Raw genomic sequence first — 15,054 nt, forward strand, 5'->3', positions numbered from 1 at the left:
AGTTCCCAAATAATCATTTATTCTCCTAACTGTCCTAACTAAAGTGCATCTCCCTGTCAAAGGAAATAGAAAAAGTATTCAAAGTCTTACATCTCAGGAAAATCAGCATTCCAGCAGCATCTCTGGTGGAAATCGGAAAGAAGTTTTTTCTTCAGTAAAATCAGCACTTTTTATACCTTTTTCACTAGCTCTATCTATCTAAAAGTGTAACTTTCAGCCTAAATTCGAGTTCTGATTGGACAATTTTGGTGTGGATGAGCATCATCTCGGCATCCTAACATTATTTTTTCTTGCGTCCGCAAATTTTGAATGGGTCCTTTGTTTTGCTCAAGTCCGGCCTAGTCTTGTTCTCCACTCGCAACTTTAGCAAATGTTCTCACGTTCTGAACCATTGTGCTCATCATTTTGGCAGCCATCTATACTTCCAGGCCACCCTGTCCTTGAACCGTAGTCACTCAAGGCAGAAGCAGCTCGCATTCAGACTCGGACTTTGCGCGCGCATGCGTACTTCTTTTATGGCCACAGTAATCGAGTGACTCCATTTTCTTTTAGGCTTCACAAGTCAAAAATGGGAACTATCATAGAAACAAACACAAACAAACATTAGTTTAAGAAATTTAACCTTTCTGTTTACCTCCCCCCTTACTAAGGTTTTCCCTATTAGTAGTTACCTAGCAAACAAGCAACATTTAAGCGCATTATACTCACCTAATCCCACGATTTGCCACTAAAGTACATAAACAAAAGCACATTTATGCCGCATTCCATTTTTCCAAAGCTGCTTATTAATTTACGATACAACAGAATCACATAATTAGTTAATTATGTTTGCAACATAAGCAAAATTAGTTCCCACTTGTATTCGTGTAGGTGCATTTCTTATTCTAAGTTGATTAGTTACACACATCACTCCATTAGTACAAATTATGGTTATGGAAGTGTGACTTTGCAAGAGGTACACACAATTTTGCTTCTCCACCTTGCTCCATCAACTCCCCCCTTTGGTAATTTATCACCAAATATCTCCCAAAATTTTGCAACATTTTATTCAGAACATGTTTCAAATTCTTCAGATTAGTATGTCTGTACTTTAGTATCCTTTTCTCTGGTCTCTTTAAAAATCTTTTCTTGAAACTCTTCAATTTCTATATAACCTTTTTCTCTTTCTCGTCTCTCTTGGATAATTTTCTTTAATGACTTTCTAACATTCCTTCTTTTTCTGTACATGCAACATAACCTTATCATTAAAATGACTAATACTATTACTGTTACTGGAATTAGTATTTTACATATAATTGAACTACCTATTTCTTGAAACCAAGGTTTAACTGCTGTAAAACTTCTACCAAGTCGTTCCAGAATACCATCAACCTCCAGTGGTGGGGAGTCCTGGTGGAGGTGACGGTGATCCGTTTCTCTATGCAATTCCGTAATATTTGTAATGTACTTTTCAATGTTTTGACTTTTATCTGGAATGTAGGTGCAGCAATGCTGTACCTTCAAAATTCCACAAACCCCTCCTTCTTTTGCTAACATAATGTCAAGAGCAAAATGATTTTGCATTACCATAGTTCTCATAGCAATCATTTTGTGTTTACCATTAGGAATCCAAAAACAACAGGTGATGGACAGAATGCAGAACAATGTCATACATTCACCCCAGTAGAGAGATCTGGGCCTAAATCCATAGTTTTTTTTACTCACCATGCCATTCCAGTTTGAACCCAGCCATATGCAAATCAGTCTTGACCCTGTGCCCCATGGGAACAGTCCAGCCCGAATTGCCAAGCCAGGTCCTCCCTGGACTGGAAACAAGCATCCAAGGACCGGTTTCGGGCTTTCAGCCTTCATCAGCCGGATAGCTTGATTCCAGTGGCATGGAGAGCACAGGACTCACATCTGAGCATACCCGTCCCACTCGGGGTGACAAATGCAAAAACAACAGGTGATGGACAGAATGCCGAACAATATCAGACATTCACCCCAGTATAGAGATCTGGGCCTAAATCCATCTTTTTTTCTGCTCACCATGCCATTCCAGTTTGAACCCAGCCATATGCAAATCAGTCTTGACCCTGTGCCCACTGGGAACAGTCCAGCCCGAATTCCCAAGCCAGGTCCTCCCTGGACTGGAAACAAGCATCCAAGGACCGGTTTCGGGCTTTCAGCCCTCATCAGCCTGGATAGCTTGATTCCAGTGACATGGAGAGCACGGGACTCACATTTGAGCATACCCGTCCCACTCGGGGTGACAAATACAAAAACAACAGGTGATGGACAGAATGCAGAACAATGTCATACATTCACACCAGTACAGAGATCTGGGAATAAATCCATCGTTTTTTTGCTCACCATGCCATTCCAGTTTGAACCCAGCCATATGCAAATCAGTCTTGACCCTGTGTCCCATGGGAACAGTCCAGCCCGAATTGCCAAGCCAGGTCTTCCCTGGACTGGAAACAAGCATCCAAGGACCGGTTTCGGGCTTTCAGCCCTCATCAGCCTGGATAGCTTGATTCCAGTGGCATGGAGAGCACGGGACTCACGTCTGAGCATACCCGTCCCACTCGGGGAGACAAATGCAAAAACAACAGGTAATGGACAGAATGCAGAACAATGTCATACATTCACCCCAGTACAGAGATCTGGGCCTAAATCCATCGTTTTTTTGCTTACCATGCCATTCCAGTTTAAACCCAGCCATATGCAAATCAGTCTTGACCCTGTGCCCAATGGGAACAGTCCAGCCCGAATTGCCAAGCCAGGTCCTCCCCGGACTGGAAACAAGCATCCAAGGACCGGTTTCGGGCTTTCAGCCCTCATCAGCCTGGATAGCTTGATTCCAGTGGCATGGAGAGCACGGGACTCACGTCTGAGCATACCCGTCCCACTCGGGGTGACAAATGCAAAAACAACAGTTGATGGACAGAATGCAGAACAATGTCATACATTCACCCCAGTACAGAGATCTGGGCCTAAATCCATTGTTTTTTTGCTCACCATGCCATTCCAGTTTGAACCCAGCCATATGCAAATCAGTCTTGACCAATGTTCCCTCTCATTTTTTTCCTCTGTGTGCGGCAGTGTAAGGTCTCTGTGCGCTGCAGCCAAGGTTATGTGCACCAGGATCCAGACCACGCGCGTGGTTGCAGCATCTAAAGGAAGGGACGCGGCCATCTTATTTTTTTAATATTAGTAACCTTCTGAGCATCTGACAGAAAGGTAGACCCTTTAGGAATATCAAGTATATCTTCAATTCTGAACCATAAATCCAACACCACGCAGCCGTTCATATATCATGTTCCGATTTTCAGCAGAGACTGCAAATGTTTTGTATATAAATCTTATCCATCCTTATTATATGTTATTATCAGACTGTACATGTAGATATTCATAAAAGCCAGGCATTCCAATCTAATGGGTAAGACCAACGAGCAACAGCGCACCATAGGGGACTTTTTGAAAGGTGGAAAGGAACTGCCTAGACCATTTCATCCACTTTACAAACACCACATCAAACTACAGTGTCTCTAGTAATCGCTGAAATTATTAAAAGTCACACATAGCAATCTGAAACCATAGCAGCTGTGCAAGTCGTGCTTTTGGACTTGATCCATGTTTTTAGGTCTTGCCTAGCATTGCAGTGCAAAGCGATGCTCGCTTTGCGAGGCATGCTCTATCAGGGTATTTTTTAGACGTGGTGTGCGAGCCCCGCCCATATTTTTCATTGACTGGCATCATCGTCCATGGTAAATACTGGCTTCCGATTGATAATGAGGCTTCTTAGTCCCTCCTTGTTACCGCCCTGTGTCCTTTTTGAACCGCCCATGAGGACTGGATCGTTTACTGGTGGCGTTATACTGTCTTCTTCAATTAGTCTGTAAGCACTTTTTTTTATTTGCGCAATGGTGACAGCTTGTTTAGGTCGCACCTGAGCCAGAGCTTCTCTTTTTAGTGTACTGTTCCTGCCCCCCCTCCCATTGCCCGTGTTCCTTTTGTTCCCGCCCCCTCCCACTGTCCCTTGTCTCGCAGCTCGTGGGCCATGGACGTGATTTTGGTGACTGTTGGTCACAGCCCTCCCTGCTCTGCAACAGATTGCAGTGCCTTCTGCAGCACCGCGATGTTATGTTCTTGCGCTTCCAGATGCACTCACCCAGCCCCTCCAGTGCATCCCCACCAGCTCGCCTTTACCTGACGAGGTCGCCATGTCCTGGCCCGGTGGGCTCCTGGTCCCTCGCCTGCCCTTCTCAGGTATCCCGACCCCTGCAGCTCACATCTGTGCAGATCTCACAGCGCAGGCGGCTGTATGGCTCTGGGGCGCTTCCCTCTGCTGCCTCTGGTGGCTCCGGTGGGAGGGAGGCCTCCTCCAGGCTGGTGTCCTCTACTTGTGTTTATCTCGTGTGCCCCGCTTTGCTTAAGCAAGGCACCCGCATTTGTAGGTATAACATACTTCAGCACAAAAGCTCCGTCTGTAGGGTGTTCTCCACAAATGCCTGCTAAAGCTGTACCTTTTTTTGTTTCTGTTCCTCCCTGTGTTTTTGTTCCACCTTATTATTAGTGCTTTAAATGCTAATACACTTAAAAGAACGGAATGAGATATCCTTCACGCATGCCCTCAAATACCCATCAGCAAACTTTCTATCAGGCCCTTTTTTCTTTCACGTAAATCAGACATGGTTAGGGAACAAGCTGCTGGTGAAAAAATGGTTCATAAAACACCGTTAATATTGACGCAAACTCAAACATGATAACAGAAAAAATAACCAACCTTTTTTTACAGATAATGCTGCTCATTCATTCCATGTGTATATGGGGGAGTGGAGAATCGGTCCAGTCACAAAGTAACAAAAGCATTAATTTTCAATCACATGCAGACATGTGATGGTCCATTTTCAGTCACTGCGCGTGAAAAATGCCCTTTAGTCCCATGAAATCACAGACTAATAAGCAGAAATGCACTGAAAAGTGTGTGTGCCGGGAAGCTGTCTCAGCTCTGGCTGACACACACACAAGGGGGGGGGGCTAAAGCCCTTGAGCCCAATGGGCGTTGCGCGCCTGGTGCTTAGCATAGTGTGCCGCCCGACTGGTATTTTGCTATTTTTGTAATTGTATCAAGATATATGATACAAAAAGTAACATCATACCTACAACAAGTCAGGGCTATTGGCTTTGTCAATGGTTGTTAGTTGCATAAGATAAATGAGCAGCAACTATGGCTTGTATTAATATTGAAAAAGCTTCCACTTACAGCCCTGGTGACACCACGACAATGTTGCTGCTCCTGAGTTTCAAAAAGAGAAGGGAAATCCCGAGAGCAATTAATCTCTTCAAATGATTTCCCTTCCCCTACAACGCGTAAAAAAAATGGACCGACTTTGCCAGGGCACAAAACAGAGCCCGATAGAGACCCGTTTCGAGGCCTCTTTAAAAAAACGTATAGGATTGCAGTGTTATTTATGATATGTATCTCCACATCAAGCACAATTACTTAACGTTCGTACCCAGTGTCATTAAGAACATCTTTTTTTTCTTTCAGGACTTCTTGGGGCGCGGCCAAGGGCTGAATGAAGGCCTTTGTGAAAGTATTTCTGTTGATTGCAACACCATCATGCGCTGCAATTAACAGGAATATTTTCACAAAAGCTCACAATCAGCCCGCAGCCGCGCTCCACTAACAAAAAACATGTATCAAGTCCAAAAGGACGAGGTGTAAAGCACACGTCGTTGTTTAGGACTTGCTACATTTCATTTCTTAATGGAGTGCGGCTGCTGGCTGATTGTGGGCCTTTGTGAAAGTATTCCTGTTAATCGCAGCACCGTCATGCGCTGCAATTAAGAGGAATAGTTTTACAATGGCCCACAATCATCCCCCAGCCGAGCCCCATTAGGAAATGAAATGCAGCAAGTGCACGAGCTTCTTACTGCTAAATGCGTGCACAGGCTGCCATCAAAGAGCAAACATACCTCCTGCCACTCCCGGCGATGCCAACGCTTCGAGTGTTGTGCTGTGTGCGCGCTTTAAGTAAGACACTGCGCGCTCTGAGTGAGCGATGTGTGCGCGCACACATGCTCGCAGCTTCCTGGGAACACAGGCCTTGACCCTGTGCCCATCAGGAATCCACCTGCTGTGTCTGTTGACAAACGATCTACTATCGTTGACAATCTTCGAATTCGATTTGCATTGAAAGATATTCCCATTGCTGGTATCAGTGCTCCAAAAACATCACCTGTTATTTCTATGACACTCTCTCTTTTTCTACGACTTTAAGGTTGACCTATTTCATGAATACCATTAATACCTCTATCTACATGAAAAATTTTAGGAAAGACCAAACCCACATAACATGTCCCGTACCAGTGGTCAGGTAATCTATAATAAGCTTTGTTTTCACAAATAAAGTAAACACCTGGAAAAACTGGATAATTTCCCCCTTTAAATACCCAACCGACTAGAATTTTATAGGTATCTTTACATTGACTTGCTCTCACAAAATAATTGTCATACACAGTGTTGTCTCTCCTAATACAAAATTTCCCTAACAATGGAGTGTCTATATTTATTGCTAAATTCACATTTCTTTCATCAATATTTTCATCAATGAATGTCCAATATTTTGATTTCTCATGCTTTACTTTTTCTTTACGCTTATAGGCAATTCGCCTTTCTTCAACCATATCTAAAAACGTTTTCTCTTCTACTCTCATTTTACATGTTAAATTATTCTTAAACGCATAATCATGACTTAACTCATCTATTTCTAAAAAATATTCTCCCATAACTGTGGCAGGCTTTTTCTAATTCAGTGCATTATCGATTTTCAATTTCGCAAACACTTCGTCTGAATTAGAATAATGATACTCTAGCTTGCCTGTTTGATAAAACAAGCTTGCAATCACACTACACGTGACTCCATATGTAAGTGGAAGGTGATGATAGGTCACCCCCTCAGAAACAGATGCAGGTAACTTTACACACACATAGCAGTCACTAGCATCTATTGTTCTAACATATTCAGATAACAATCTTGAAAATGTATTTTTAGTAAAGTCACTTATAGAGCTATCTTGATGTACTTCTTGCCTATATAAATGCTACTTATTAGGCTTTGATTCAACATCTTGTTCACTTGAACTCACATTATGTTTCAACTTCACTAAGTTATCTCGAAAAGGAATGATAATAGCTACAATTATCCATATCAATATTAATAATCCAGTACATATTAAATACATCCCACCATTTTCTAAAAATAGAACATTTCGTTTTATGATCATTAGTAGGCTTTTTTTTTTTACACAGCAAATTTTGCTAACAGGTTTTCTTCAACCTTATGTCACCTATAGGCTTTTTCCCTTCTAACAAGTTTTCTTCGACCTAATCTCACTTACAAATTTTAGTTTTCTAACAAGTTTTTCTTCGACCTTGTGTCACTTACAAGTTTTTCTTTTCACTTACAATGTCCCTTTCCTTTTCCTTCTCCTGAATATCAGATGTTACCTTCTTTTCTTGTTCTTTTGATCAGTTACTACTTTTCTTTGTGGCTCAGTTCTTTACTCACTTTTCCCATTTGTCTTTGGGCAACTAAAATTTTCTTGACTACTATTTACCTCTTCAATTGGTGGTAAAACCATATATGTCCACTCAGGTGATTTGTACTTCTGATTTGGTCTTCTCACTCTTTTTGGCCTTTGGACAACTTCTATTTTCTTTCCCAATGCCTCTCTTTGACTGGTTATTTCATTAACCTGCTCTTCTTGTTTCCTTTCTTCGTTAACCAGTTTGAATCTCAGTCCATCATTTCCTCTAGGCCAATTATCTCCTTTACAAAATCTTTTTGTCTTAGGCTCCGTGGTGTTATGTTCCACTCTCCAAGCCCTTTTTCTTAGACTCTTCCTCAATGGAGTTTCATCTGCACTGTCATCAGTCTCACTTTCAGTGTCTTCAACAGTTTCATTTATGATGAACTTCACAACTTCTTTTTCTTTTTCAGTCTGTTTTCTCTTTTGACAGTTCATTCACTCTGTTAGGAACATCTCGATAGCTGGTACTTGGAATCTCATCCTTATCGTGAGTTTTTTCCTCTTTTCCAGTTTCAGGATCTTCATTCCTGCTTCCAGAGCTTTCTGACTGTTCTTCAGAGTTTTCTTGCTCACCAGTTTTATCTTCACTCTGCTCGTTGTGCTTTTTGGTGTCAGTCTTTACCAATTCTCGATCTTCAGATTGATCTTCAGAATTCGGTACTTCAAGACTTTCTCCTTCAGAAGCAGAGCTAGTATCTGATACTTCTAGATATCGACGTTCCTGTTGATCTTCAGTATCTGGACTTCTCTCTGGTTCACCTTCGGAATCTGAATCAGTTGTGCTCTCACTTTTTTCATTTAGATTTTCAGGTTCAGGCACACGGTTGGTGTGGCTTGCATGTATCCATCTCTTTACTCCAGCACACTTGACTGTAGTAGTGCTAACCAAAACAACTTGTCTTGGCCTCTGCCAACAAGGCACCAAACAGTTTCTTCTGCGGTGTACCTTTATTCGTACCCAGTCTCCAGGGACTAGATCATGTGCTGGACTTTTCTCTTTGGTGTTTGATTCAGTTCCCACCCGATGGAACACCGAAATTACCACGTCAGACAGGTTTTTGCAGTAATCCAGTATGATGTCATCATTAATTGTCAACAATTTATCAACTGGTACATATGCTTGTCTCATCACCCTTCCCATTAACATCTCATGTGGACTCAGTCCAGTTTTCCTGTCAGGTATGCTTCTTAAGGTCATCAAAACAAGTGGTAAGGCATCAGTCCACTTAAGTCCTGTTGCTAAGTACATTTTTGCAATCCTGTTCTTAATTGTTCCATTTACTTGCTCAACCACTCCTGAAGCCTCAGGTCGGTAAGCACAATGCAGTCTCTAACGAATGTCCAGTGTTTTACATACCATTTGCATGAGTTTATTTTGAAAATGTGAAATGTGAACCACGATCAGTTTCGATCGTCACTGGAAAACCGAACCTAGGTATGACCTCACGTAAAAGTAATTTTGCAACAGTTAGCCCATCATTCCTCCTCGTGGGAAAAGCCTCTATCCATCAGGAGAACAAACAGATGATCACCAAAACATATCTGAGTCTGTTACATGGCGGAAGCTCAATGAAATCCAATTGCATTCGTGTAAATGGACCTCCCTCCTGTCCTATGGTTCCCAAACTCACAATAGCTCTTCTGTTTGGATTAAACTGCTGGAAAACTAGGCATCTCTGGCACAAGCTCTCAGCTATCATCCTGAACTCGGGATTGTACCACGTCTGTCTAAATAGGCGAAGCATGGCATCCCTCCCAATATTAGCTTGACCAAGGTACATTCGGGCCATATTTGAGATCATGCTATCAGGCATTACTGGTCTTTCATTTTTATAAACCCAGATTTCATCTTTCTCTCTTTGTCTACATCCTGCTTTTAACCAAACATTTTCCTCTTCCTCATCAGCTTCTTCGTGCATTTGCCTCACTTCCTGCCAAGTTTCAACTACAGTTGTTAGCAATAAAGGACTTGAAACATGCTCTTTCTCCCTTTCCTTATTAATGGATGCAAGATTTTTGGCACAGTATTTAGCAATTGAGTCTACATACCTGTTACCTCGGGTGATATAGTCATCCCCCATTTGTGTGCTGCACATTTAACCACAGCTAATTTGTCTGGTAGTTGAATTGCATCAAGCAACATTCTCACAAACTCTGTATTACGTATGGGGGATCATGCAGAAGTCAAATAACCTCTTTGAACCACAGTTGTCCGTAGTCATGGACAACCCCAAAGCCATACTGACTGTCAGTCACTATGGTTACTTTTATTTCTTTTCCCATCTCACATGCTCGAATCAAGGCAATCAACTCTGCTATTTGAGCAGAACGAATTCCTTTCAAACAAGAAGCTTCCAATACATCTGCCACCGTACAAACGGCATATGCTGCGCTCAAAACCCCCTCATCTGTTCTCAGACACGAACCGTCTACAAACATCACATAATCGGATTCAGTGAGTGGCTCATCTCTGATGTCTGCTCATGGTTTGGTACAGTATTCAAGAACATCTAAGCATTTGTGATCAACCTCATTTCTCACTTCTGTTTCCATGGTATCAGGCAATAATGTGGAAGGATTCACATTTACGCATCTAGAATTTGTCACATTTTCTGCTCCTAGAATTATCTTCTCATACTTGGTATCCTATTGTTAGTCAAGTACTGTGTTTTTGTTCTAGTGAGGAGAATCTCCACAGAGTGAGGTACATACACTCTTACAGGAAATCCCATCACTATTCCTTCACTATGTTCTAGACTGACGCTTGGAGCTGCTACTGCTTTCAGACAACCTGGCAATGCTTTTGCAACTGGGTCCAAAACAGCTGAGAAATACGCAATAGGTTTTCTCAGTTTTCCATGTCTCTGAATCAGTACTGATAATGCACATCCTTCTCGTTCACTGCAATATAGCTTGAATTCTTTTTCATAGTCAGGCATCCCTAAAGCTGGTGCTTCACATAAATTCATTTTCAGCTGTTCAAATGCTTCCATTTCAGTTTTAGTCAGAACTATAGGGTCTCTGATATCTGCTCTGGTTAATCTCTGCAATCAATGAAAATCCACTAATCCACTGTCTACAATAACCCACCATTCCCAAGAACATTCTCACTTGTCTTTTAGTTTATGGTGGCTGCATTCCCTGTATCATTTTGATTCTTTCTGTAGTGACTTGTCTGATTCCCTTGGAAATTGTATGACCTACATACTGCACTTCCTGCTGACAAAATTGTAATTTTGACGGAGACCCTTTATGTCCTTCTTCGGCCAAATGATTCAACAATGCAATGGTATCTGTTACACATGCATCTTTTGTCTTCGATGCCACAAGGAGATCATCGATATATTGAACCAATACAGACTCTCCAGGCATGTTCAAACTTTCTAATGATTTCTTTAGCAATTGATTAAAGATAGATGGACTTTCAGTATACCCCTGAGGAATTCGGCACCATGCCAAAATACAGTCTCCGGATCTAAACTCAAAAATGGTCTGGCTTTCTGGGTGCAATGGAACTTTAAAGAACGCATTACACAGATCGATCACAGTGTATCATTCTGCAGCATGGGGAATTTGATATAAAATCACTGCTGGATTTGGTACAATCGAACTACATGGGTGTAACTATTTTATTAACATTTCTCAAATCCTGTACTATTCTAAATGTTCCATTTCGCTTTTTCAGTCCCATTATCGGTGAATTACAAGGACTACTTTCTATCTCTCTCAGTATGCCTTGTTCAATCATTTTGTTTATCACTGGGGTTATTCCTTCAAATATTTCTGCAGTCATTTTATACTGAGGAATATTCAGGTAACTTGCACCTTCTTTTATAGAGACTTTTACAGGATCTACGTCTTTCATTATTCCAATATCTTCACCTGTGAAATCCCACACCTTTTCTGCCACTACCCTTTTCAATTCATCCGGTATCTTTTCTCGATCACACACGGGAAACAATTTGTTGTGTTCTGCCTCAATCATAAGAATGGTCATTTTGTACAGACTGTCTTCATCTGGGGTTTGCAATTCTATGCCATCTGGTGAACAGTATATGGCACAGTTCATTTTACACAGAATATCTTGTCCTAACAAATTTACGGGGTTACTATCACACACCACAAATCGATGCATGTCTTTGAAATTTCCAATTTCTACCTCAACTGGTTGTGTCAAGGAAGTTTTAATCTGTCTATTGGCAACACCTACAACTTGGATGCAGTTTCCTGAGAGAGGAGGATTTTGGACTTCCACTGATTTAACAGTAGAACGGGTAGCACCAGTGTCACCTTTCCACTTACAAATGGACCAGACTGATCTACCTCAAGAGTGGCTCCAAGCACACACTCTTCTCCCTCTCTCAGGCACAGCCAGAAACTTTCATCCGACTCACTCCCACATTCTTCTTGCAACCAATACTGAGGACTCACATTCACTCTAGGTGATCTGTTTACCTGCTCGACTCCACTGAATCCTGTCTCTGCACTGTATCTCTGTTGATTTACACTGTGTGGAAGTGGCGGTTGTGGCACCTGACTTTGCTGATTAACTATTTGCTGCTGTTGCGAGTGCTGTTGAATTACCTCATTCTGCACCCGTAGATTCAATGATGCATTTTCTGGATTAACTCTTGGTGGATACTTACACTCTTTCTTCCAATGCCCTATTCTGCCGCAATTATGACAAGGGAACTTTTTCTTGAGCTCTTCTATATTTCCTACTAATTTTGTTTTGGGGAAATTTCCTTTCGATTTTCCCTGATTTGCATCACTATTTTTATTTTCCATTTGTGCCACTTGGGGTTCTGCTACCTTCACTTGTACCCACATAGCTTTTTCTTTCAGCTTCTTTTGTTTAGCATCAATCTCTTCAATACAGTATTTTGCTTTTTTCAAAACTTCATCCACAGTACCTGATTGCCAACCTATCATATTATGGCATATCATGTCTCCAATTTCTGGTCTCAATCCATACACAAATCGGTAAATAAAATGACTCATGTTGGACCCGGCCTCGTGGCGTGGTCCTACCCCTCCCGCATGGCGGGCCCCGGACGACATCGGCCCTCCATCCAGCCCGGGTCGGCCTCGGGCACACCTCTGCACGACCTACAAACCACCAGATCCGCCACCCGGCGGCCCACAACCACTGACACGGCACACTCGGGCCGCCCCAGCATTACCGGTCCGGTGCCCCGGACCCTCATTCCAGGCCCGACGCCATCTTGGGCCCATCACGTAACAGACACGTGGTCCCGGCCCAGCCGCGGGCACAGCCCCGGCGAGCCCGCCATCAAGGCACCAAGAGCCCTCCGGGTGGTAGAGTGGCCACTCAACCAGAGACAAGGAGAGGGGAGTTTCGATGGCTCTCCAACCGTCCCCGGATGCCTGGTTTCGATCGGCCTCCGGCCTCCCTGAGCGCTGGCTCCACCCCCTGCTGGGTGTCTGGACAGCATCATCCCGGCCCCTCTGACCCCCAGGCGAGAGGGTCTGGACATCAAAGGACTCCAGATCTATATCTGGGCCAGCCCCGGAGTAAGACGGCAGTTGTATCCCGGAGTCGAGAAGCCCTGCTGACGCTGTCGCGGCTGACCCTGAGACAAACTCACCTTGCTGTTCTACCTGGAACCTGCTGGCGCTGCCGCGGTCCATCTTCGCTGTAACCACCTTGGAGCCTGCTGGCGCTGCCGCGGTCCATCTTCGCTGTAACCACCTTGGAGCCTGCTGGCGCTGCCGCGGTCCATCTTTGCTGTAACCATCTTGGAACCTGCTGGCGCTGCCGCGGTCCACACTCGCTGAACCATCTTGGAACCTGCTGGCGCTGCCGCGGTCCACACTCGCTGAACCATCTTGGAACCTGCTGGCGCTGCCGCGGTCCACACTCGCTGAACCATCTTGGGGCCTGCTGGCGCTGCCGCGGCCCAACCTTCCGGAACCCCCAGCTCGAGGATTGAGAGCTGTGCGTAGAGTCTCCTTGCAACCGACCATCTATAAGACTGTCCCGCTACCTTGCCCTTTGTCACGAGACTTTCCAGATCTCGGGATCTGCTGTATATGTTGAAACGATACTTATTGCCAGATAAAGATTGAAAACTCTATCTACGTGTGGTGTACATTTGTAGTGGTGTGGTTACTCTGCTGTACGATTCTAGGAGAGGGCTCTCACGTCGGAGGCCCCTTGACATCGCTCGGTCCCTTCTCTGAAGGAGGGGTAGACCTAGGGGTGGTCAGTCAGACACCTTCTGCCTCCCCCGGGTTCGCCTTTCTAACATTGGTGGCAGGCTCTGCGATCCGAGCCAACGCAAAATCATACAGAGAGTGATCTACCCGCTACGACGGAAAAACACACAGAGACCATGACGACCCAAGGAACCAACCTACCTAACGAATTCCAGAAAGAGAAGATAGAAGAATACAGCCACAAAGAACTAAAACAATTCTGTAAAGACATGGGTATCGCTACCACTGGCCTGAGCACAAAAGAGGACTTCAAATCGGCCCTACAAGCCTGGGTGGAAACCCGAGACAGACCACCCCAAGAGGAGAATAGCCCGAACGGGCAACAGGAAACCAGCGCACCCCCGACGGGGGAAAAAACCACAACACTAAACGCGGACCTCATCTATGAAGACGCTCGAGAACGAGAGCGCAACCGGCTACACGAATTGGAGCTTGCACGACTCCGGCTAGACGGAGAACTCCAGCTAGCGGGGAAAAAGATAGCCCTCGAGCAACTGCGGCTGGAGGGGGATCTAGAAGAGAAACGGAGACAACGTGACCTCGAAGAAAAACGACTAGCCTACGAACACGAACGAGGCCTGAGAGAACTAGAAATCAAAGCCAAGATCAACGAAGATAGCGCGGCCGGGGCCAAGACCTCGGCCCCTCCCGTGGACACCAAGGTTCACCTACCGAAAGATGTAGTCAAAGAATACTACAAGAACGATGATATCCAGCAATGGTTCAAAGCCTACGAGGTGGCCATGACCGCCCATCGGGTGCCCCTGAAGGATTGGGGCGCCGGCCTATGGGGAAAGTTCGTCAACGAAGGGAGGGACGCCCTGCTGGAACTCCCTGACACCGAAATGACCTCCTATGAACACATGAAAACGGCCCTACTCACGCGCTACGGACTCACCCCCGAAATGTACCGGCAGAGGTTCCGAGACTGTAAAAAAATCCCCGGTACCACTTGGGTGGAATATGTGAACTTTTTTAGCAGAGCCTTCGAGGGGTGGGTCAAAGGCAGTCAGGTCACTACCTACCAGAAGTTGGTCGACCTTATGTTATGGGAGCACCTCTCCAACAACTGCTTCATTGAACTACGACAGCCCCTCCTCGACAGCAAGTTGACCGAGCCGCGAAAGCTAGCGGTCGAAGCAGATCGGTGGGCGAGCAACCGCGTCCACCGGAACACTACAGGAGAATACGGACGAGGGTCCCCGGGGAACCACCGGCAGCGAGGCGGCGGGT

General features: G+C 44.4%; 1 protein-coding gene across 1 annotated transcript in view; it reads left to right on the forward strand.

Annotated features, from left to right (window-relative positions):
* The window catches only part of LOC144827868 (embryonic protein UVS.2-like), a 98,288-nt gene extending 92,720 nt beyond the window's left edge, over nucleotides 1-5,568 (forward strand). The window contains exon 13 of the mRNA XM_078686033.1: nucleotides 5,537-5,568. Coding sequence (XP_078542159.1) covers nucleotides 5,537-5,568 — 32 coding nt within the window. The remainder of the gene's footprint in view (nucleotides 1-5,536) is intronic.
* The last annotated feature ends 9,486 nt before the right edge of the window (nucleotides 5,569-15,054 follow it).

This window comes from Lissotriton helveticus, chromosome 4_1 (assembly GCF_964261635.1).
Source record: "Lissotriton helveticus chromosome 4_1, aLisHel1.1, whole genome shotgun sequence".
NCBI lineage: Eukaryota > Metazoa > Chordata > Amphibia > Caudata > Salamandridae > Lissotriton > Lissotriton helveticus.